Genomic DNA, 23279 nt, shown 5'->3' on the forward strand with positions numbered 1-23279 from the left:
GTTGGGCGGAAGCGGGGCCGGGGGCCGGACCCGGAAGGGGCGGGGTCAGGGCTGCCCAGAGCCTCGTGGAGGCTGAGGTGAGTGCTGTTGTCGGTGCGCCGGGAACCCAACGCTTTTGCTCCGCTCCTTGGGTTTGGAGCCTGGCGGAGGCCTTCGTGGTTTGCCCGCAGCGGACGAGGCGAGGGGGATTTGGGGTCGGTCGATGGGGTGACGGGAAACCTGGGGCTAGAGCGCCCCACCGCCGTACCGGAGGCCGCCCGCGGACGCCGGGGCGGGCGCGGGCGGAGTGGTGCCGCCGGGCCCCGCGCGTGCTTCGGCTCGCCCGAGGATGCTCCGGCAGCGTGGTGGGTGTGCGCCATCCTTCTCACCCTCTCCTGACTCGGAAGACTCGGTTTAGGGACGTCCGACAGGCCTGTGACCCCGTCCCAGCCCCGCGGTGCAGCCGGGAAGCAGCGGGTTTGGGGGAGCTGTGGGTTAGGGAGCAGGGATGGTAGGGGCGCCGGGGAAGGGTAGGTCGTGAGCGCTCTCGAAAAGGCGTTCAGATCTGTGCCCGTGAGACAAGGGATGGATGTCGCGTTGTATGAAAGACAGTTTAAATATCGAGGCGATGGAAAAGGCCGCAAGAATTGGACTAGCCCGGCAGATGTGGGCCTCGGAGGATAACGCCGATTCCAATAGGTAGACGGGAGAAAGCTTGTTCTAGGTGACAGGAACCATATGAAGGCACGGTGGCAGGACGAGGGAGGAAACCAAATAGCCCGACAGAGAGAAAGGAGGGGTGGACAGGATGAGTTCTTGGAAACTGCAAACAACTTAGCCTTTTCAAGGGCTTTGGGGTGGGGACAGTGCACGTGAAAAGATTAGGGTGGTAGTATTAGGACTTTTAAATGAAAAGAATAAAAATCATGCAGGGGGAGGTGCTAGATGGAAGACTAGTTAGTGCAGGACCCCCGTGATAAAAAAAAAAGCTGGAACAGAAAGTAGCTGAAAGAGAATAGGATCCTGCTTCAGAGAAACAGTCGGCATTCAGTAGGAACTGTTTAAATGATGAATAAAAAATTAAGATGTTCAGGCATTTTATGTCGTGATTTATTATGCAGGTTAACCACATGATAAACGGGTGGTGTTTGCTAGCCTAGTAGAACCAATGTGCCCAAAGAACTGAGTTTTCTTCATTTTCCTGTGCAGCTGCCTCACCTGCGGTTTCAGACCTTCTAACATGGGGCTCACCAAGCAGTACCTACGCTACGTTGCCAGCGCAGTCTTTGGCCTTATTGGCAGCCAAAAAGGCAATATTGTCTTTGTGACACTCCGTGGTGAAAAAGGACGCTATGTGGCAGTACCAGCCTGTGAACATGTTTTCATCTGGGACTTAAGAAAAGGAGAGAAGGTGAGCCAGAGGTCACCTGGGTCGGTGTTGATGGATGGGTATTTGAGGATGGAGAAGCGGAAGAGGGAGCGCCCCGGTTTATCATGCACAGATTTTTTATATGTGTACCCCTAGAAGGGAAATCTTTCTTTGGGTCTAGATAGGCAGGTGTCAGGTTCTGTTGTGTTCTACACTAAATTCTGAAAACCACAACCGAAGAGGAGCTTACCTCTTAGGTGCCTCTTTGTGGTGATATTTACAGGTAACTGTTTGTAATTATCATTCTCCATATGTTTGTTTTTCTCTACTTTACCACTTTCTGTTTTTTAGGTTCTTGTCCTCACAGCCAGTCATAAAATTAAGGCATTTAAAAGGAATAGTTCTCTGCTGTGTTGACTGAATCTTTTTTCTTACTTATACAGATGAGGCAGGTTGTTAAACTAGGCTTTGATATTTCCATAAGCCTACCACTTCTGCCAAACCAAATACAGGCATTTTGATCTTGTCCACTCACTATGTGACCCCCAAGAGTTAATACTTTGATAGTTGTTGCTGTGCCAGGGTCCTTTGGGGAGAAACCACAATAGCATTCTGGTGGCACATAGGTTGGTTTCTTATTAGATGGAGCTCTGTTAACGCAAGGATGTGTTTATAGTACTGTGGAAAAATCACTCCATGGTGACACAGGATAAGGGACTTAGTAAGTTACCCCATCGCCTGGGGGATTTTCCATGTCTTATGCTGATGTAGAGCTTCAGGGTAAATGATTTTACCTTGTCCTGAATGTTTCATTGTCCAATCAAATGATAGTTCCATGTTAAAGAACTTGACAGGTTGCGGAGTTTCATTATTATTCATAAGGCTGATTTGGGGTGATTGTGCTCTTAAGTTATTCCCCCCCTTTTCCCTGCTGACAGGCTTAGCTCCTCTGCTTTTGTTTTATTCTTGTGATTTCAGATCCTCATCCTTCAGGGGCTGAAACAGGAAGTCACCTGCTTGTGCCCCTCCCCAGATGGGCTGCACTTAGCTGTTGGCTATGAGGATGGGTCTATTCGAATCTTCAGTCTCCTGAGTGGTGAAGGAAACGTGACCTTCAATGGACACAAGGCAGCCGTCACTTCCTTGAAGTATGATCAGCTAGGAGGCAGGCTGGCATCTGGGTCCAAGGTGAGACCTTGAATCAGGTGCCCAGACTTTGATCTAGTAAAAGAGTGTATTGTCACTGCTTAAACGGGATGTTCACAGAAATTGTTGAGTGAAACAATGGGCACATCGTGTACAAAACAGTATAGGTGGTAAAAACAGAGTGAGAAGGATGGGTCAGAATTGGGAGGTTCATTTTGTTTCCTGTCATGTTCTCTGATTAGAGCCTATTAACTACAGAAACAGGGAGAGGATGCCGTGGTAACTGCTATACAGCATCATTGTGGAAGTGTTACCCAAAACAGAACACAAGCAGAAATGTAACCAGGTTGGAAAAGGGAGAAACAAAATGATAATTCTTTTCCATTGAGTTTGGTAAAATTGGAAGCTTTCCTGTATTTCAAAGTTTGAAAATATAATGTGAGAGATTCCACTTATAATAGTATATTAAGCAACATAGTATATTAAGGAAAATACTATGAAACTTAACTGAAGAATGTAGCAGAATGCTTGAATAGTGATACAAACTGTGTACTTGAGTGGGAAGATAAAGTATTGAAGAGATGCTGGTGTTTTCTAATTAATATAGTAAAAGCAATTTAAATAAGTAGGAAAAAGTTAAATAAGTTACAGTATATCCTTAGAATTATTATGAGACCATTAAAAATATGAGCAGTCTGGAAGGATGTGGAAAAATGGAAATACATTAAATGAAGGGGTGCTTTAAATGATACGAACAGCATGGTGTCAGTTTTCTAATAGGAAAACACCAACCTGGATATAAAGACTGGAACAATATAAAACAAAATGTCCGTGGTGATTATATCTTGGTGGCAATATTAACTGGTATTTATTTCCTCTGTACTTTTTTGTATGCTTTCCAAATTTTCTACAAGGACTATGTAATAAAAACTTGTAGTAAAAATATTACATCCCATTGTTAGGTTTTGTGCAATAAAGAAAATTCTTCTGTATTATTTGATCCCTGTAGGACACAGATATTATTGTGTGGGACGTGATCAATGAAAGTGGTCTCTACCGTTTAAAGGGGCACAAGGACGCCGTCACACAAGCATTGTTTCTACGAGAAAAGAACCTGCTAGTTAGTAGGTAAAGAAATAACAGCTTCATTTCCAGTTCTGTTCTAGGTGAATTCATCAGGGAGGGTTTTAAAGAGAATTTGCTTCATTCCTTACTCATTTCTCCCGCTACCTACAAGCTCATGTGCTAGTTTCCTTCCTCCCCTGAGGATATTTTTTCCATTGATTTTTTTAGAGAGTGGAAGGGGGTGGGGGAGAGAGAGATAGAAACATCAGTGTGAAACAGACATGCGCCCTGGTCAGGGATCAAACCTGCAGCCCAGGTACATGCCTTTGACCAGGAATCAAACCTGAGACCCTTTCGTACTCTGGCTGACACGCCAAGCCACTGAGCCACACTAGCTGGGGTGTAATATTTTATTTTCTGTATGAAAATAACCACATGGAGAGTTCAGATTCATTTTAAAAGAAAGGTAGGATGGCAGCCTTAGACATTATTGCTGTACGTTATCTTTTTAAGGCTACAAATGAGACCTTGATCTCCCTGTTGGTTTCGTGATTCTTCCTAATAAGATTTTTTCTATTCTTTAAGTGGGAAAGATACCGTGGTGAAATGGTGGGACCTTGATACCCAGCACTGCTTCAAAACAATGGTTGGTCACCGAACGGAGGTATGCGCAGACTCACGGGCCCAGGGGAAACGGCAGGGCAGCAGGAAAGCAGGTTTTCTCCTCTGGTTCTTTCATGGCTCATTACTCATAGCTGTAGTAATCATCTCATGCTGCTCAAGAGTCAAGTTGGTGTTGTGGGGAAGTGCCAGCCATCGTAGCAGACTCTGACCTTTACTATACATTGGCCTTGGATACGTTTAGCCCGTGAACATGAGTTTCATCGTTTTGTTTAATCCTTGCCCAAGGCTGCGTTTTTATTGATGTTGAGGGCGGGGGGGGGGGGGGGGAGGAACAACACCTCTATCAGTTGCCTCCCCTACACACCCTGACGGGGAACAAACCTGCAGCCCTTTGGTACACAGGACAGTGTTCCAACCAACTGAGTCCCTTGGCCGGGGGGGCGGCGGTCATGATTTTAAATACCAAGTGTCCACCTTTATGACTGTGTAGAAGTTTAATGATACTGTGTGTACAGTGCCTGGCCCAGTGACACGTAAACAGCAAATTGTAGTCGTCATAATACTGCAATTGCCTGAACATAGATCTCTTCAGTAGAGATCAGCGGACATCAGACATCATTGCTCCTACTCTGTGCTTTGTTCAAACCGGGCTTTCAGACACATACACCTGGAGTATACAAAGAGCAAATTCGATTTTCTGACTGTTGATTTGCTATAGTACTACTATTTTTATTGTTCAGGTCTTGGATATTTGAGGCTGAACATTACGCAGTAGACATGAACAGAGCTCCTTTTATTTGTGAGACAGAGAAGCAGCAGACTTAAAAACCTTTTAGTGGACTTTCGTTAGGATTTATGTCGAACAGCCGTTTTCTAAATTTAAGGATAGGAAGTTGCAGAGAAACATCTAGTTATCACATAGCAGGTCTGCCACAGGCCATTTTTTCTTTCTAACAGTGGAATTTCTCTTAGCATATGTTGAAAGGGTTGCCTTAATATTGGACTTTGCAAATACCAAAGAGATTTCATACAGTATTCTGCAATTTGGAATGCCACGACATATATCCTAGAGTCTTAAACATTGTACTGTTTGAATCTTTTCATACTCTGTAGGTGTGGGGGCTGGTTCTGGTATCGGAAGAGAAGCGACTCATCGCGGGGGCTTCCGACAGTGAGCTGAGGGCCTGGGACATAGCCTATCTGCAGGAGGTAATTCCTTTCTTCTGATCATGTGCCCAAGTGCCCACGTGCCTGTCCTGTTTGACCAGTTTTAGGGGCTCATTGAGGTTAGAATCCGATGTAATTACTGAGTGCTTCACATAGCTTCACGCAGCACAAAAGGAATGCTATCATGTCGGTAACCTACAACTTCTGAACAAAGTTTTCTCCGTTCTGTGCTCCGTTGCCCTCATTGATTTGGGCCTGGAAGGATAACTTTGGGCTTCTAGCTTCTGGTCATGTTAATGTTACAGTTAATGGGATTCTTAGCCTGATATTCCTGGACCTTTGGATGTCCATGGATGGACTTCAGAATATCTCTGACCCTTCCCCCCAAACAAAAATCTATGTAAAGTTTGTGTGTTTATAAATATATTCTGAGAAGATCTATAACTTTTATAAAACAGATTGAAGATCTAGAAGAACCAGAGCCCAAGAAAATCAAGGGGTCTTCCCCTGGCATCCAGGACACGCATGAAGCAGAGGATGGTGCCCTCGAGGTGGATGAGGCTCCTGAGGATGTAATTCCTTTTTGTTCCTTATCTTTGAGCTGAGTGGTGGGAAAGGGGAAATTGTAACTAAATTTGTGATCTTCATCTTTGTAGGGAACGTCTTTGTCACCTGCGTTTCTCGGAATCATCTTTTCAGGGGGTCAGCAGAACTCAGTTAACCTTCATCTTCTCTATTGCTCCTTCTGTAGCGCATCCTCACGTGCAAGAAAGCCGGGTCCATCATGCGAGAAGGAAGGGACAGAGTTGTGAACCTCGCGACCGACAGGACAGGCAGGATGCTTGCCTGCCATGTGAGTACCAGCCTTAGAGAAAGTCACAAGGACCGGGCTGTTCCTTTCAGAGACTCCTGATTTCATACTCAGTGTGGAGATGAGTCTTTCTTTGGTCATGTTAAAAAGTCACGATGATGCTGCGTGGACCTATAATCTGTAGCTTCTGTCTGACTGCTGTCACTTTTCATTAGAAATGGTTCATTACATGCTTGCTTTCCTAAGCAGTTTCTAAGCATTAATTCTGAGCCTTCAGAGCAACGCTGTGATAGGAGGTAGTGTCCCCACTTTACAGGTGGGACAGTAAACCCAGAGAGATTACGTTGTCCAAGGTGATACCACTAGTAAGGGAAGAAAAAGAAACATTATGGTTTAGTTCTTACTAAGAAAGCTAAGCTACAAATTACCCATCCTGGACTCATGGCAGCCTGTGTCTTTCTAGGGAACCGATTCTGTGCTCGAAGTGTTCTGTATCCTTTCCAGAGAGGAGGTTCAGAAGAAAATGGACAAGAAAATGAAGAAAGCTAGAAAGAAAGCCAAGTATGTCTCCTTAGTACTTACTGATAACTAAGTATCCTGGGTGGGCCCACGTTGTATCCATAACAAAACTGCGGGCTCCTTAAGGAAATGTTTACTCTCTTACCAGTTACTGTTGAAAGCTAGAGGCGGTGTTGTAGAGTGCCGGCAGTCCAAGTTTTAAATCTCTGCTCTTTCATACAGCTTTATAACTAGTGCATTCCTGAATCTTGAACTGAGAGCCACACAGAACCAGAAAGACTGTACAGATTTTTAAAGACTGCTTCTAAGTGACTTAATTCTCAGAGGCCAGCTGTGTGTCTTCAGTGACAGCAGCCTACACAGAAGGAAGCGGTTCCCGTGATGCTCACCTGTGGGGTTGTGTGAAGGAAGACTAGTCAGACAGTCATGTAGTTGAAGTTTGCAGACTGTGTAACCCTGAAGTAGGTTGTTATAACCGTAGAAATTGGTTCCTCAATAGTTGAAACTTACCAGGTCTTGGAAATAAAAATTCTGACTTGGCAACTCTTCTGAGATCTCTGCTTTATTTGACATGTCTGGATTGATAAGTGCATGTAAATGGATTTTCTAAAAAGTCCTGAAATTAGAAAAATTTAGCAGAAACATTTCAGTGGAATAGTTGAAATAAAAAGACTTGTCCCAGGAAAGTGTGTGGGCTGTTGCATTCACAATCCATATCTTGAGAGGACTCCTTAAATGGAATACTACTTTACATTTGTGACAGTGTAGTTCACGAAGCATTTCTCCATACACTACATTTCTAATGCTCACGCTCACCCTTTGTGGTTAAGTGTCTCCCAAGATTACACAAGTGGTTGGTCTCAGAGCCAGAACTTGACTCTAGTAATAGCAAAGCTGCTAGGAAAGTGGTAGCATGAGAGTCTTTTTCTTCTAGATTAAATTCTGGCAAAGGGGAGGAGGAAGACCTTGAAGTCAGTGTTGAAATGACTCTGCGAGACGAAATCCAGCGGGTGGCTAACATCAGAACTTCTGCCAAAATCAAGTGAGTAAACGTGGTGTATGAAGGATCTGGGAGAAGTTTCTGGAGTATTATAGAAATAGTGAGATACAGAGTTGTATTGGCTTTGTTGTGCTGTTTGTAAGCAGTCTCCACCAATTGTATATTGGAGACAGTGATTGTGGGGTGCCTGTGTCACGCTCGGCTCCCACTGCCCTCACCACTGGCCACTGCTATCTCACATTTGTGCTTTTATAATAACCTATCTATTTGTTTACTCTTCTTTCCTGCTGCCAATTACAAACAAAAAAAATGTATACCTCATATTCTGAAAGGATTTAAGGTCACTTATCAAAGATAAACAAAAACAAGATATATGTCAGATCCAGTGATTAAGCCGAGATTTCTTAAAAGCCTGTACTCCACTGCTGTCCAATACTCAGAGCACTCTTACATGTCAAATTCTTTATATTTGTGCAAACTTCATATAGATTGAGGACATTGCAAAGCCCTTCTCCTAGAAGTTAACCTCGTGAGCTAAGGTGGTAGCTGAGACATTTGTGAATGTTTCCCATGCAGATCCTTCGACCTGATTCACTCGCCTCAGGGGGAGTTAAAGGCTGTCTTCCTGCTGCAGAACAACCTGGTGGAGTTATACTCACTGAACCCATCGGCGCCCACTCCTCAGCCCTTGAGGACGAGCAGGATCACACTCGGGGGCCATCGCAGCGATGTGCGGACTCTGTCCTTCAGCTCAGACAATATCGCTGTCCTTTCCGCGGCGGCTGACTCCGTTAAGATTTGGAACAGGTTTGTGACGTGGTCCTTCTGTTGCTTTATCCAATTCTTCCCTTTGAATTAGTTCTTAATATTCTTCATGGTTAGTTAACTAGTTTCTTAAGGCCTTAAATACAGTTCCCTCCAAATGGATCTCCCGTGCTTTTTAGCACAGGCCTGTGGAGTTGAGCAGGGAAAGTTGCCTTTTTGTTTCATGTAGAAAAAATTAACACTTGTTCCATGTATGAAGCTGTATCTGTACTTGGCTGAGGAGGAACAGACACACTGCCCACTTTTACATTCAACTAGGCTCTTCGTGCGGACCAGAAACTTCACTGAATTCTTTCCCTCACTTCGCTAGGTGACTGCTCCACAGCCTCTTTCCTCAAGCACCTTCAAACTGATGGCCTTGCCTACTGCTTCACTGGAAAATGGAGTCCTCTAGAAAACGTTCACGTGCTCCCATTACATCTGCCACTTAGCTGCATCTGAATCACATAATCTGTCCTCGCAGTACTGTGTTGGGCTCCTGACAAAATGAATCGTCATTTGTGTGCGAGGCCCTTTCTCATCTCCCTTCCTCACAGCTTCCTCCACCATTGTTAGCTTTCCCCTTCTATTGCGTCATTCCCGCAGCCTAAGGATGGGCTGTGCCATGTCCCCTCCTAAAGGAAACAATAGCCCTGCCTCCTCTCTCTCCAGCCAGCCCCTGTCCTCCTATTTCTCCGTTCGGTCTTCACTGTCTCCACCAGGCTTTTACCTCTGCCATTCCACCAGAACCGCTCTTGTCACCTCACCAGTGATGTTTCCAGACACTGACCTGCAAGCTGCATCTGCCATTCTCTTCCTGAGTTGACCACTTTCTCCTCTTTGGAACACTCTGTGACTTGCATTCCTCTTCTGGCTGTTTTTTCTCAGTCTTTTCTGATTCCTTCTTACTTTTAGTGTTGGAATGCTTCAGGGGACAGCCTGGACCTTTTCTGCCTACACTCACTCTCTGTGACCTCTAGTCATGGCTTTCTCTATGCCAATGACAGACATTCACATCTCTCGCCTTAGCCTCTACCTGAACATCAGGCTCATTTATCCAGATCCTTAGTTTGTATCACCACTTGGTGTCTAGTAGGCACCTCGTATTCATGTTCTTCCTTCTTTCTCCCAGGTCCACGCTGCAGTGTATCCGCACCATGACCTGCGAGTATGCACTGTGCTCATTCTTTGTGCCTGGGGACAGGCAAGTGGTCATAGGAACAAAGGTAAACCGAGACTTTCTTGGATTTTTGGTGTCTTTTCTAATCAGTATTCTTAAAGATGTCTGAGAAATCTGGTTTCTTTTTTAGCATATTGGAAATGTACTGGAGCCGGATAATATGAGGGTGCATTGTCCCTTTTTGGAGGGTTTTTTGTTTTTAAGAAATCAAACCTTATGTCAAATTATGAGGAAAACAGAGTCACAACCCTGAGATGACTGTCATCAACATTTTGATGATCAGCCTTTTGTGCATCTTTTTTGAGCACATGTGTAATTGTGTTTTGAGAAGACTAATGATAAATTCATGAGTACCTAGTTTTGTGCTTGGCAGATAGAAACATTCCGTAAAAACACCAACCAGGTCCTCTTTCCCAGCTGCTAATCAGATTAGGGGATGACCATATGGGAAGGAGCAGGCAGGGATTTGGGATCAGAATCTCTCCCTGAAGAAATGGGTAATTTGGAGCAAGTCACATAACTTCTCCTAGTGTGGTTCCTTATCTATATAATGAGATAATGACACTCGCTTCCAACAGCACTTTCCCACCAGATGAGCCCAGGCTTGCATCCAGCCCTTCCACTCGCTGGCTGTTAGACCTTTGGGCAAGTTCCTTAACCCTGTAGGCTTTGAGTTCTTGTGTAAAATGATGTAAATAAGCACTTGGCACGGAGACTGGCTTGCAGCAAGTGGTGAGGAGGAGTGGGAATACATGGAGTAAAGTCTAGGGAATGTTTTGAAAAGTGCTTTGCAAGTATTTGCCATTTTTATCTTTGTAAACCAGTGCCAAATGTGCAGAATTCTCTTATTAGAAATAAGCTGCAGAGATCCTGGGGTCAGTGTCGGGGAAAGAGCATTAAATGTCATTTAAAAGACTCCCTCATTTTTCACTCATTCTTCCAACAGATGTTCATCTACCATCTGCTGCTGGGAGACCATTTTGCAAATTGCTTTGAAGATCACCTATATAACTAAAATACAGTCCCTAGCCTCGCCTCTGTGCTATGCAGTTAATTGCATTATCTCATTTAATCCCCGCAACAGTGTAGAGGGGGGTTTTACAGATAAAAAAACAACAGGCTCCTAAAGATGAATTCACCAGCAGTCCCTGAGCTGGAACGACGCAGCCCCGGGAATCAGGTCTCCACCTGATGCTCTTCCCACTGGACGTGCACGAGCTCAGAGCAGGCTTTCCCACTGTGTGGTCCATGCTGGCGCTGGGACCGTGGCTTATACAGAGTTCTAAACAGAAGGGTGGCTCGTTTTTTTCTAAGCTACCATTTTTTTTTAGGTTCACTGCCCTCCCTAGCACTGTAGGTAGATTGCCATTTCTTATTGTTGGTGTATGGTAGACAAGAAAGCCAAAGCTAGGTGGAGAAGAGTTGATCAAGCCAATAACCACAGAGGACAGTCCACTTGAAGGACTGGTTAAAGGTTTTCAGGTTTGCCATTTGCTGTTATGTTTATTCTGATTTGACAATGGCCATGATAAGTCCTTTTTGAAGTCAGGGAGCCAATGAAAATGGCAGGAGTCCAGTGCTACATGGCTGTATGATTGCATAGTTGTCCAGCATGGCCACCCTCCTGGCGTTAACTCCGCACGGCAGCAGGGGGTTTCATAGCGTTTATTCGGGTGGAAGTACGGAGCATGGGATCCATTTCCTAAGCAGTTGGCCGCAGTGTTGGCGCTTGTTGTGAAACCTTTCCTGACCCATGTGGGCGGGAATCATGGAGGTTGTAGGTGGGCTCCTCAAAGCTGTGCTCATTCTGTGTCCCACAGACAGGACGGCTGCAGCTGTATGACTTGGCCTCGGGAACTCTGCTGGAGACAATAGATGCACATGATGGGGCTCTGTGGTCCATGTCTCTCTCTCCAGACCAGGTAACTAACCAGATGTTGACATCTGAACTTCAGGAATCTGCCGCATTTCCCTTTTTTCTGTCAGGTTTCATTGCTGCCTAACAGATTTCTCTCAGGGTTTCTTAAAGAAAAGTTTTGTCTAATCTTTAGATATCCTATGTGATGCCGTATCACATGCTGTATAATGTCTCATCATGAAACGAGTCCTTGTTCAGCTGCTCTCGATCATCAGTTACACAACATCAGATTCCTTACCTTTGTGGTTTTTTGCTGGTGGTTTATGATACCTCCTAAGAGGAACTGTTTCCTTGGGCAACACAGTGCAGAGATCAGAGTAGACTCTCCTGCCCCTCTTTTAGTCCGTTCTTCTGTGACTACATAAGTCTAGTGTGTTTAGCAAACATGTCAATCCTTTCAAGTCATTCACAGTGTGCTTCCTTTGGGTGTCACCCTGGAGACTGTCCACTTATTCCTGTGATGGTGCAAGTGCTCAGAACATTTTGGATACTTTTTGAAAATACCTGAAGAGATTGTTTGTTCATTTGAATGTTCTCAGTGGTGGCGAACCTTCATTCATTGAATGTAGACATATTTTGGGGGGGAAAAGGAATCTGGAATTTAGAGTGGATAATGCCATTGCAGTCAGAATGGAGCAGCATTTAAAACTTAAATAGTAATACAGTACCATCTTGCATTTGTACAGTTTTCTATCTAAACTAGGTGGTCTTCATCACCACAGCAACAGCAGGGATCACTGTAAAGTTGTTTCCTGTCTTAAAAGTCTCTGAATTGGCCGATGAGATGCTTGAGGTCTAGTTTTTTCTGCCTCCACATTCTGGATACTTTATACCAGCACTACCATGTGATGAGGCTCATTTTCTTGATATTGGAAAACAGACATAGTAGCAAATTCTTTAGCCTGCTGCCTTCTTAGGTGGAGCAGAAGCCCCACTGCTCACTGAGTTTCTCTTCTTGATGCTGAAGGAAGGTATAACCAGAACTTCCTACCAGCTATCATCTGTCTACATTAGTGTCGCTAGGAGCTCTCAAGTAAGGTCTGTGGCAACTGCCCCGAGAGAGGGAAAGTGTTAGAGAAACCACATTTTTTCCTAATTCTTACCCATGCCATTAAGTACAAGTGATCTTTAGGCTGTTTTGTGTGTCTCGCCCAGGTTTCTGTACTAACATACTTTTTCATTGGAATGTCATTTGGCTTCCAGCGTGGCTTTGTGACAGGTGGTGCCGATAAATCCGTCAAGTTCTGGGATTTTGAGCTGGTGAAAGATGGAAATAGTGCCCAGAAGAGGTGGGTGGACATTGTTTTGTGTCCGTTTCTTGGACTGAATGGACTTTCGTGTATTTCAGTTGAGCTCCAGAGTTTTTAGGAATTTTTGTCTGCCTTGTAGAATACTCATTATTTTTCCTGGTGATTTCTGTGATGCTAGACTTTCCGCAAAGCAAACCCGAACCCTGCAGCTAGATGAAGACGTTCTGTGTGTCAGGTACTCGCCCGAGCAGAAGCTGCTGGCTGTGTCTTTGCTGGACTGCACGGTGAAGATTTTCTATGTCGACACCTTAAAGGTACAGTGGCCATGCCTAGTGATAGTTCTTCCTTTCTGGCTGGCCTGGGGCAGAGACCAGAAAGAAGAGACCCTGACTGTGCCTGGCAGGAGCATATTTCTAAAAATTTGTATGCAAATCAAACGTAGGTGCACTAGGAAAGCTAGAGTTTTAAAAGAATCCTTTGGTATATAACTTTTGTTTGAAGCAAGTATTTCATATGTTTAGAAAATCTGTGGACAACAAATCCTGCGATAGCCAGTAGGTTTAAGAGCATCTCTAGGTGTCTTGGGCAGTGATTCCACACTCGGCTGTATGTCAGGGTCTTTGGGTTGCTTTAGAAATAACAGATCAAGAGGCCCCAGCCCCAGAGAGTTGGGAGGACTGGACTGAACCTGGGAATTGTGTCAAACAGGTTCCCCAGGGTCTTTCCAGCTGAGAGACCCAGAGAACATCTCTACTATATTCTGACGGAGGCAGCAGGCTTCTGGGGCGCCCCTGGCTCCATTGTGTTGCCGTGTCCTTGGCAAGGGCCTATAGGGTCCATATGCAAGACATGGGTGCAGACTGCCTTCTGTGGTTTGTCTTCTTTGAGAATAAACACATGAAGCAACCCAGACACTGTTAGCATTGCATTTTAAAGTTCTATTTTAGATTCACGTGTAATAAATCATGCCTGTGTTTTATAGACAACCATGAATTATATTCCTTTTTTCTTTTTAATGTTTAGTTTTTTCTCTCACTGTATGGACACAAACTGCCTGTTATATGCATGGACATCTCTTATGTAAGTAAAGTTTAAATAGTATCTCAGTAACAAGTTGTTTTTCTAAGGCACATTCTTAGTTCTTGGCTTGATACCTTCATTTTAGAGTATTTTTTCATTCTGTTGTATATCTGTCTCACTCCCCAAATCAAAGTAATATCTGTTATAATCATACTACTAATATATCTGTTATTTAAATGCTTTCAGAATATTTTCACAAATACCTGAATTAATCCTCACAACTAGCCCGCAGTTGCAAATTCCCCAAATAGTACTTCGTCTAAAGTACTATAATGGATAGAGCACCCTAAAATATAAAAGACTTTAAAAAGGCCCCCTTCGCTTTGAAAGAAGGTGAGGAAGATGGACCTAAGCTTTATATTTGGATGTCTGCAGTATTATGCACTATGTAAACTTTTAGTCTCGACCAAAATGCTATTTTTGCAATATCTAGTTATGATCAGGGTGGCGATGTGTATATTTAAAAATGTCTAGTCGGTGTGAAAGGCACTGGCTGTGCTCCGGCTGTCTGTGATCAGTGCATTAACGGAGTAAGTGGGTGTTAAAGTAGCTTCCAGTTTTCTCGTTGACAGTCGTTTGAACTGGGCATTGAAATAGGAAGGGCAGAGGAATAGTGATGGGGATCGCGGGGTAAAGGCCAGGTCCCAGCGTCCAGGAGGTTCTTCCACAGCCTCATTTTTGCTTCTCTTTCCCTCTTCTCTCCCCCAAGTCCTGTGACAGGATTCTTTTTCCTACCGACTTAAAGTCAATAGGCAGCGTCCATCAGGGCACAGCACTGCCCTGTAGCAGCAGAAACATTCCAGCCAGACTTCTTGCTTTCATGTAACAAGCTTTTAGGTAGATCTGTGGGTAAAAGCAGAGAAGCAGGTGCGCTTGGTAGAGAAATGGAATCACTTTTTTCGCATTGATTTTAATGTTTTGGAGGGAAATGGGTTAAATGTCCTGGTAGCTTTTCTTTATCTACTTTACAGCTTCTGATAATCAAGTAAAGTGATGTGTCCCTTCTCTTCCTCAGGACGGAGCACTGATAGCAACCGGCTCTGCCGACAGGAATGTGAAGATCTGGGGCTTGGACTTTGGGGACTGCCACAAGTCTCTCTTTGCACACGACGACAGGTGGGTGCAGTCTCTTCAGACACCTCCCTTTGAGTCACCTGCATCGTTTCCCTTGAGCACCTGTGTCTGTCATTTAGCGTCTCAGACAGTCATACATTTAAATTCCAAAGTGTAAATAAGACACTAGAATTGGCTGTTCAGAAGCTGCTTGTGTGTGTAAGACTCTTTGATAACGTGGCATTGAAGGACATTTGACTACTTTCCTCGCTTTCCAGTGTGATGTCCCTGCAGTTTGTGCCCAAGTCTCACCTCTTCTTCACCGCCGGGAAGGACCGCAAGATTAAGCAGTGGGATGCGGACAAGTGGGAGCACATCCAGACCCTGGAGGTAGCCCCCGCCCCGCGGCCCCTTGGTGCCCAGAGGCCTGAGCGCGGGTCTCCGCCAGCGCGAGCCCGGGTGGCCTGCGAGTGACACTCCTGCTCCGGGTGGGGTTTCTCTCTCCAGGGGCACCACCAGGAGGTATGGTGCTTGGCTGTGAGCCCCAGTGGAGACTATGTGGTGTCATCGTCCCATGACAAGTCCCTGAGACTGTGGGAGAGGACACGGGAGCCGCTCATTCTCGAGGAAGAGAGGGAGATGGTAAGGACTCTGGGCCTGCTGACAGATGTGCCGGTGGGGTCTGACATGCTGTCCCAGCCGAAGTTTTCTGTCTAGTGCGGTCACCCCTCAGCGCAAGTCTAAGGACCTCCGATGCTTCCATGATGACTGTCACTGTTTCAGCAGCCAGGCAGGAATAGATGGCACAGGAGATTATATTTTGAAAGCAGCTCCTCACTGTCTTACTCTCATTTCACATGGTAGAGACCATGGTTTTTCTTTCAAATTAATTTCTGTCCGTCTCTTGACAGCAAAGGGAAGCAGAATATGAGGAGAGTGTGGCCAAAGAAGACCAACCAGCAGTAAGTACATCTTTTGGGATCCTGTGATTGTGCCCTGTAATTATCTCATTGGAATGTACTGCAATGTCAGTAATTTCTGATTGAATTAGAATTGGGGCCAGATGCCTAGGTCATCGACAGCTGATGTGAGAAAGAATCTGAGTAGTATTTTTTATTCGACTACATACTGGCTTTTTTTTTTTTTTTAAAGGAGACTTCAGGGTATTATTTCATTGTAGAACAAAAATTAAAATCAGAAAAAATCATTGGGCATTATTTTTAAATATTTGTAGAGGAAGATATTCTTAGGATAATACATTTAAAATACTTAACGTAGTGTCTGGCCGTTACTAAATCTTCAGTGAACGTAGCTGATAACCCAGTGTTGTCATTATAAAACAATAGTGCCTGTTCTTTTATAAGATTAACTTATTGGCTCTTTAATGCTTGTCAACAATATTATTCAAGGATCTCTTTGTTTCTGGCAGGTCCCAGGGGAGACTCAAGGAGAAAATTACTTTACTGGAAAGAAAACTATTGAAACAGTCAAAGCAGTAAGTTGACGTAGAATGTCATTTCTCATTTTTTCATAAGATGTGAACTTTTTAGTAAAAGTCTTTGTCAAGCAAATAGTCCTTTTGTGGCAAAATGATTGAATTTGTTCAAAACTCATTTCCTTTCTTTGTAACCACGGACAGCGTTGTGCTGAATCTGTCTGATGAGTGCTACTCTCTGGAAAGGAAAGCTGATCTGCTGAAAGTAGCCCCTTTCAGACGTTCCTGGGAGCTGCCCTACCCTGGGTTTCTGCACCCATTTTTACCTGAATCCAAAACATAGTCTCCTCCCTGAAAATTAGAAAGAAAAGAAAGGAAAAAACGAAGATGTCTTTGCGTGCAGTTCGCTGTTCTATTGGCGCATTTTTATTAACCTGTGTCATGCCGTTTGGTGGTTTTCCAATCAGGCCCTCCGGGTGCAGTGTTCTGGGAGGAAGGCATGTGTTGTGATGACTTCTGTCCTTTGTCATCTGTATAGGCTGAGAGGATCATGGAGGCTGTTGAACTGTACCGAGAGGAAACTGCAAAAATGAGAGAGCACAAAGCCATCTGTAAAGCTGCAGGGAAGGAGGTAAGAGAGCCCATCAAGCTGCGCTCTGGGAGACGTTTATAAATAGACAATTCCTGAGCAGAAAACCATCGTTTCAGGACTTAGTAACTCAGATCAGGAAGTGAGAATGGAATAGAATTCTTTCTAATTCAGACATTAGAAAGAGGGACTTGAGTGTGGGAGAAGGAAGCTTGGTCTTAGTAAAACGGGGAGAGCAGGAGAGAGCGGATGCTCACGCTCCTGCTCTGGTTCGGAGGCTGGGTGACCATGTCGATTTCTGGATGAAACCTGTTGCCCAAACTCGCTCACAAGCACTATCGACACTGAAAGGCCCGATAATTCTTTTACACTCTCTTTCAGTTTTGGGCCCAGTTTTTTCTCTTTTCAAAATGTAAGATACTAGTATTGCCCTGCCTGTGACAACCACTGTCAAAGTCTTGTCTTTTAATGACTGGATTTAATCATTTCTTCATAGGTCCCTCTTCCCACCAACCCCATCCTGATGGCTTATGGGAATATCTCTGTGAGTAGAATGTCTAACAGCTTCCCCTTGGTCAGCCAGAGGTCACTCTCAGGGGCAGAGAGGAGGAAGGGTGGTGTCCTCTAGAATGTTCTGAATTTCAGAAGCACCATTTCAGTGTGACTTCCAGGTCACCCTTTTAGACGGGGCTGGCCCGGCCTTCTTCTGTTTCCTGGCGCTTACTCGTGTCCGTGTCTAAAGCCCTTTGAGGATTCTGTTCCTAAATGAACTTTGAAATTGAAAGTATGGGAGGAAAAATTGGCATAAGTCAGTCAGATAAAGGGGAGAGAGGGAGAGCAGTGGGACAGCGTGTGCTCTCAGCAACCTCCAGTTCCTTAGGATTTACTTGCATGTCTTGTTGGTCACAATAGTCATGCGAGGCAGGGTCTCTTCATTGTAGAGACAGGAAACTGGCCCCAGAGCCAGAAGGTTTCGTGGTTGGTAATGGCAGAGCTGCACCGTGAGCCCAGGCTGACTAGCGCTGGGTCTGCGCATGTCATCCCACCTTAGGACACTGCATCTCGTAGGAGAGGGGGACCCTGGTTTTAGGAGATGGAAATTAGAGAGTTCAGTGGACTCCAGTCAAGAGTGTCACTTATGCTCTTGTCCTTCCTTTGTAGCCTTCAGCGTACGTGTTGGAGATTTTTAAAGGAATCAAGTCAAGGTGAGTCTCAGTGCACAGTTGTCATCATTGGCCGGCTAACCACATTTACTGAGTGCGTATCTCAATATGGGACAGTTATAATGGACAGTTATCCTTACAGGTTTAACTGTCAAAATTCGGATGGAAAATAATTCATTATAATGTTCTTTATGAAGTAGAGCTAGAAGGCTCTACTTTTAAGGACAAATGAAGGGTTGTGCTACTTTATATTGTAGGTAAGGAAATCATTTCTGTTCAGTTGGAAGTAGCAGCGGGTAACACACTTCCTTTGGCCTGCTTTCTGTGCACATGCATAGTTGGAATCGTCTTGTGTACAATTTTGGAGCCTGGCCTTTTTCACAGAACGTTTCTTGAGGTCTGCCGACATCATTGTTTAAAAACACATCATTAAATGAGTTGAGAATATCCCGTTGTACACATGAGCACTGTGGGGTTGCATTTGTTTTGCTCTTATGAATGTTGCTTCTGTGGACACCTTTACATGGAAATCTTTGTCATCATTGTCATTCTGAAGATGAGAGCTCCAGCAGTCTGATGACTGACCAGTGATCAGTGGGCATGAGCGAGCCTTCGTTTGGAAGGTTTATGTTGCTGAACTGCTTTCTGGAGCTTTCATACTGGTTTTTACCAGGGGTTAAAAATCCTTTGTCAGCTTGAGAGGTAAAATGTTGCATTGTATTATTTTCATCTCTTGATTATTGATAAAATTAAAATTTTATATCATATTTGTTTAGCCTTTTTTTGTGTGACTTTTGTTACTTTTCTTGTGCTTTTTAGTAGTTTCTCTTACTGGTCTCTAATAATTTTTAATGTCTTTCGTCATATATTTTTGGAATAATGTTTCTTATTTGTGATTTACCTTCTGACGTTATTTGTGAGTTTGACCTACGATATCTAAATATGTCCCTTACTGATAAACTGACCCGTCTGAGTAATGATGAAATGTCACTGGAGAAATGTAAAGGGAAATTTAGGTTCTTGGAGGCACAGTGCATGCCTAGATGGGAAGGGTCTGTGTTAAGGATTGCATTTTTCTTAAACTAATTTGCAGGTTTTTAATTCCAGTGAAATCCTCTTGAATTGATGAAATATTCCTAGAACTATTAAAAGTAAAACACACCAAAACCAGAACAAGAGGGGGTTATTCTAGATTAAAAACAGAACAAAACTATGAAATTAGCAAAATTAAAATAGTACAGGATTGTTGTTAGAATCAGTTGATCATCAGAACAGACTCGCTCAGAAGCCCTGAAACAGACTATTTATTATATATAAAGATTCAATAAATGGTAAGAGAAGTGTCATATAAAAATGGACTATTCAACAGAAGGCTTTGGAGAAATTAGTTACTAGAAGAATAAAAAGTTAGATTTTCCTATTATGCCATAGACCCAATAGATTAAAATATTAAATATAGAAAACAAAACATTGAAAAAAGAGAGCCGTCTAGAACATAGAAGATTCCATTTCGTTCTGAACGGGTGAGACCTAAATAAAAGCAGCGGGGCCGGTGGAGGGGAGGCTCAGGCGGCCGCGAGGACTGACCGTGGCGCCCGCTTTCCCCGCAGTGAGCTGGAGGAGTCCCTGCTGGTGCTGCCTTTCTCCTACGTCCCCGACATCCTGAGGCTCTTCCACGAGTTCGTCCAGCGGGGCTCTGACATTGAGCTGCTCTGCCGGTGCCTCTTCTTCCTCCTCAGGTAGCGCCCTTCCCGGCCTCGACGTGTCCGCTCCGCTAACTGCTCCCCGGGAGCCTTACCCGAAGCCGCCCCCACTTCGGGGCGCTGCAGGGTTCAGCGCTGCCTCGCGTGAATCGTCCCTTCCCCTTTGCCGCCAGCCTTCCCTGGAAGCAGGCGCTGTGGGCACGACACGCAGGCCGCAGCCTCGCGTGGTAGCTCTGGCTCTGATCAGTTTGCCGGTGGCCTGTCGCTCAGTGCCCCGGGCACTTGCCTCATTGGTAACTGTTCGAGTTCGTGGTTTCGTTTTGTCCTAACAGCCTTTCCGGAACAGTGGGTTTATTTTCCAGGCCTCTATAGGTACAAATGCAAAAGCAGGACATACGTAGAAGGAACTAAATCAGAAAGTATGTTCATTCGCTTACGTTCTGAAATAGGAAGACTCCTGGTGCATGGCTTAGCGCTGTGGTGTGTGCTGCGGCCTCGGGCTACTCGGGGAAACACCGAGTACCGGCAGGCCAGGGCTGTGGGTGGTACTCACCGCCTGCGGGGAGATGTGGCAGGTCACCGTCGAAGGCGAGGGTGACCGTGGAGGGTCAAGGAGCCTGCACCAAGGACATCCGGGTGCTGTGGGTCAGAGTGTGAACGTGTGATGAGGTCTAGGACAATAAACTGTCATCAGGTGGCACTGAATAGTAGGGGAGAAATGCCTTTAGCTCCTTTTCTCGAGCGTTGCTTTCCTCCCACGATGTGGTAAAAATGTCCCCGCTTTGATGTTGTGCCTGTGCACTGTCTAGAAGGGATGGGAAGAGCCAGCCTGCTGCCCCTGCTCACATGCTGTTTTGTTTCTCTGTAAGGATTCACTTTGGGCAGATCACTAGCAACCAGATGCTCGTGCCCGTGATTGAGAAATTAAAGGAAACAACTATTTCAAAAGTCAGCCAAGTCCGGGTGAGTGTTCGTAGTGATACAGCGGGGAGCGGGCATCCGGTGTGCACGTGACTTAGAGGTGGCACTGTGTGACTTAGAGGTGGCACAGAGCACTGCGCCTCGTCCGGGCGGAACTGGGCAGGTGCCATCGGCACAGAGGCGAGGTGGCCGGGAGCCGGCAGCAGTGGGATGCAACCGGGCCTGAGGCGGGAGGGTGGGCGACGCCCCGAGGCGCTGGGCCCACTGCCGCTGCCGTGTTGAAGGCGGGCAGGAGGCAGCTTGTCTGATCTTCCCCGGGCCCTCCCCAGGATGTGATCGGCTTCAACTTGGCGGGCCTGGAGTTTCTCAAGAGGGAAAGTGAGGCCAGAAGTGAAGTCCTGTTCTTTGCCGATGCTACCAGCCAGTTGGAAGAGAAGAAGAGGAAGAGGAGGAAGCGGGAGAAGCTGATTTTAACCCTGACTTAGAGCCGGAATGTGGAGCATTGTCAACCTCCCTGCTTGCTGTGGCTGCGCTCTCCTGCGGCGACAGCGAGGCGCACGGCTGAACGTCCTGTGCCCTGAAATGCAGAGTCATGGGCCCGGAGAGCCGAAAGGACCGTGACGGATCTAGGGCAGCAACTTGCACTTCACCTCTTGCAGGCTGTTCTGCCTGAATAGAAAAATATCCTGCTTGCTAATTGTTTCTATCCCCTCAATAAAACAGTTGTTTTTGCCAGAAGTGAAGTCAAGCTGAGAGGCCCTGCTGGCTTCTGGGTGACTGATGCCCTGTGTGTATAATGTGTCCCCACGCGGCAGGCTGGGGAGTAGGGAATGTCTTAGAAAAAGAAACGGACAAAGTGTTTGCATCGAAGCTTTGACCTGGTTGAGCTCTTGAGTCGCAGAAGTTGACTTTGCACTTCCTTTTTGGGGGGTGGGAATTTACCACATGCCTCAGTGTTGACTGTTGGGCTTAAACGGAGACTTTATGGAGCCTGCATACAGCAGGTGACTCTACAGGCAGGTCATGACCACTGCCAGTGGATGCTGATCTAACGTCACAGAGGCCAAGATGGGTCGTGAATCCGTTCCTTGTGCAAGAATTCTGATTTCTATGTGGAGTGTGGACATAACAATTTTGACCATCTTATCTGTTCTTCGACTTTGCATTTTTAGTCAAATGTTATCTCTTCCCTTCTTAAGAAACACTGTCATTTGTGTGGCAGGATCCTTGCTTTGTTCTAACAACATGTGTATATGTCTAAATAGGTTGTGTAGTTTACATGTTTCATCTTCAGAAACATTCAGAAAGGTTATATTTACCTTCCCAAGGGTGGAAGGCATGGGAATTGCCCAATTTTCTAATTTTCCACTAAAGGAATATGTGTAAATGAAAAATTCATCACTACTTACATATATAGTGCATATGTATGGTGTGTGAGAAAGAGCTGCATACTGATTTTTATATTGAAATGTTTTATGATGTAAATGTAATAATACATTATTAAAAAGGAGCTTTTCATTTATATGTATTTTGGGGGATAATAAAATTTGTAAATATAGCCCCATAAAATTGCTTTGGTAATTTAAGATCATTTGTTCTTCCCTATATATATTATTTTTTTATGTGTTTTTATTGATTTGAGAGAGAGAGGAAGGGGGAGAGAGAGAAATATCAATTCACTCACTGCCTCTCGTACACACCCTAACCGGGGATCGAACCAGCGACTTTTCAGTGCATGGGACAACCCTCAACCGACAGCCACACGGGCCAGGACCATATAAGTTTTAGAATCAGCTTATAAGTGTCTACCAAAATACCTGCTGGAATTTTAATTTGGATTATATCTTTTGACCAATTTGGGAAGAATTGACATCTAAACCATAATTGAGTCTTCCAACTCACAAGAAGTTATATTTCTTCATTTATTTAGTTCTTTAATTTCCCAAAGTAGTGTTCTGTAATTTTCAGTGTACTGTTGTTACGCATTTTTTCTGATAAGACAATGCAGTGTTTTCCAAATGTTTTATAAATGCCAAACTAGCACTTTTATATTTGTGAAGTGCTTTATGCTAAATCACATGATCATATCAATAGATGCAGGAAAAGCATTCAACAAAATCCAGTACTATCTGTGAGAAAAAACTCAGCAAAGTGGGAATAGAGGGATCATACCTCAACATAATAAAGGCCATATGTGACAAATCCACAGCCAACATCCCACTCAGTGGGCAAAAACTAAAAGTGACTCCCTTAAGATCAGGAACAAGACAGGGATGTCTACTCTCACTACTCTTCATCGGACACATGCGGAAGGCAACCATTCGATGTGTCTTTCATTGATCTCTCTCTCTTTCCCTTCCTTGGGTGAGGATTAAAAAATTAAAATTAAAAACCATCCCATTTACCATTGCAACAACAAAAAACATATCCAGGAATAAACTTAACCAAGGAGATGAAAGACCTGTAGGACATAAAACTATAGGACATTGAAAAAAAGAAAAAC

General features: G+C 44.7%; 1 protein-coding gene across 2 annotated transcripts; it reads left to right on the plus strand.

The window, feature by feature from the left end:
- The first annotated feature begins 46 nt into the window (after positions 1 to 46).
- WDR3 (WD repeat domain 3) lies at positions 47 to 22330 on the plus strand. 2 transcript variants are annotated; one of them, XM_087828044.1, is made up of 27 exons: positions 47 to 77; positions 1189 to 1390; positions 2327 to 2536; positions 3504 to 3622; positions 4145 to 4223; positions 5297 to 5392; positions 5809 to 5922; positions 6102 to 6203; positions 6625 to 6722; positions 7615 to 7722; positions 8257 to 8487; positions 9617 to 9710; positions 11485 to 11586; positions 12786 to 12871; positions 13011 to 13146; positions 13856 to 13912; positions 14928 to 15028; positions 15244 to 15355; positions 15473 to 15607; positions 15877 to 15927; positions 16395 to 16460; positions 16939 to 17031; positions 17486 to 17533; positions 18151 to 18194; positions 19763 to 19891; positions 20725 to 20818; positions 21106 to 22329. In XM_087828044.1, exons 2-27 carry the CDS (start codon positions 1220 to 1222, stop codon positions 21259 to 21261), a joined length of 2832 nt encoding a protein of 943 aa, XP_087684170.1. In that variant the 5' UTR covers positions 47 to 77; positions 1189 to 1219; the 3' UTR covers positions 21262 to 22329. The 2 variants fall into 2 exon arrangements, with proteins under 2 accessions (XP_087684170.1, XP_087684172.1); XM_087828046.1 differs by lacking the exons at positions 47 to 77; positions 12786 to 12871 and adding exons at positions 12509 to 12527; positions 12705 to 12717 and having other exon boundaries at positions 957 to 1390; positions 12936 to 13146; positions 21106 to 22330.
- The last annotated feature ends 949 nt before the right edge of the window (positions 22331 to 23279 follow it).

The sequence above is a fragment of the Miniopterus natalensis genome, chromosome 19 (assembly GCF_054644295.1).
Source record: "Miniopterus natalensis isolate mMinNat1 chromosome 19, mMinNat1.hap1, whole genome shotgun sequence".
NCBI classification, from domain to species: domain Eukaryota; kingdom Metazoa; phylum Chordata; class Mammalia; order Chiroptera; family Miniopteridae; genus Miniopterus; species Miniopterus natalensis.

Excerpts from the sequence above, each read along its gene's own strand:
- WDR3 (XM_087828046.1), top strand. The coding sequence starts at position 1,220 with ATGGGGCTCACCAAGCAGTACCTACGCTACGTTGCCAGCGCAGTCTTT. Across the intron at positions 15,608-15,876 it reads TCGAGGAAGAGAGGGAGATG|CAAAGGGAAGCAGAATATGA; the intron begins GTAAGGACTCTG and ends GTCTCTTGACAG. Across the intron at positions 20,819-21,105 it reads CAAAAGTCAGCCAAGTCCGG|GATGTGATCGGCTTCAACTT; the intron begins GTGAGTGTTCGT and ends GGCCCTCCCCAG.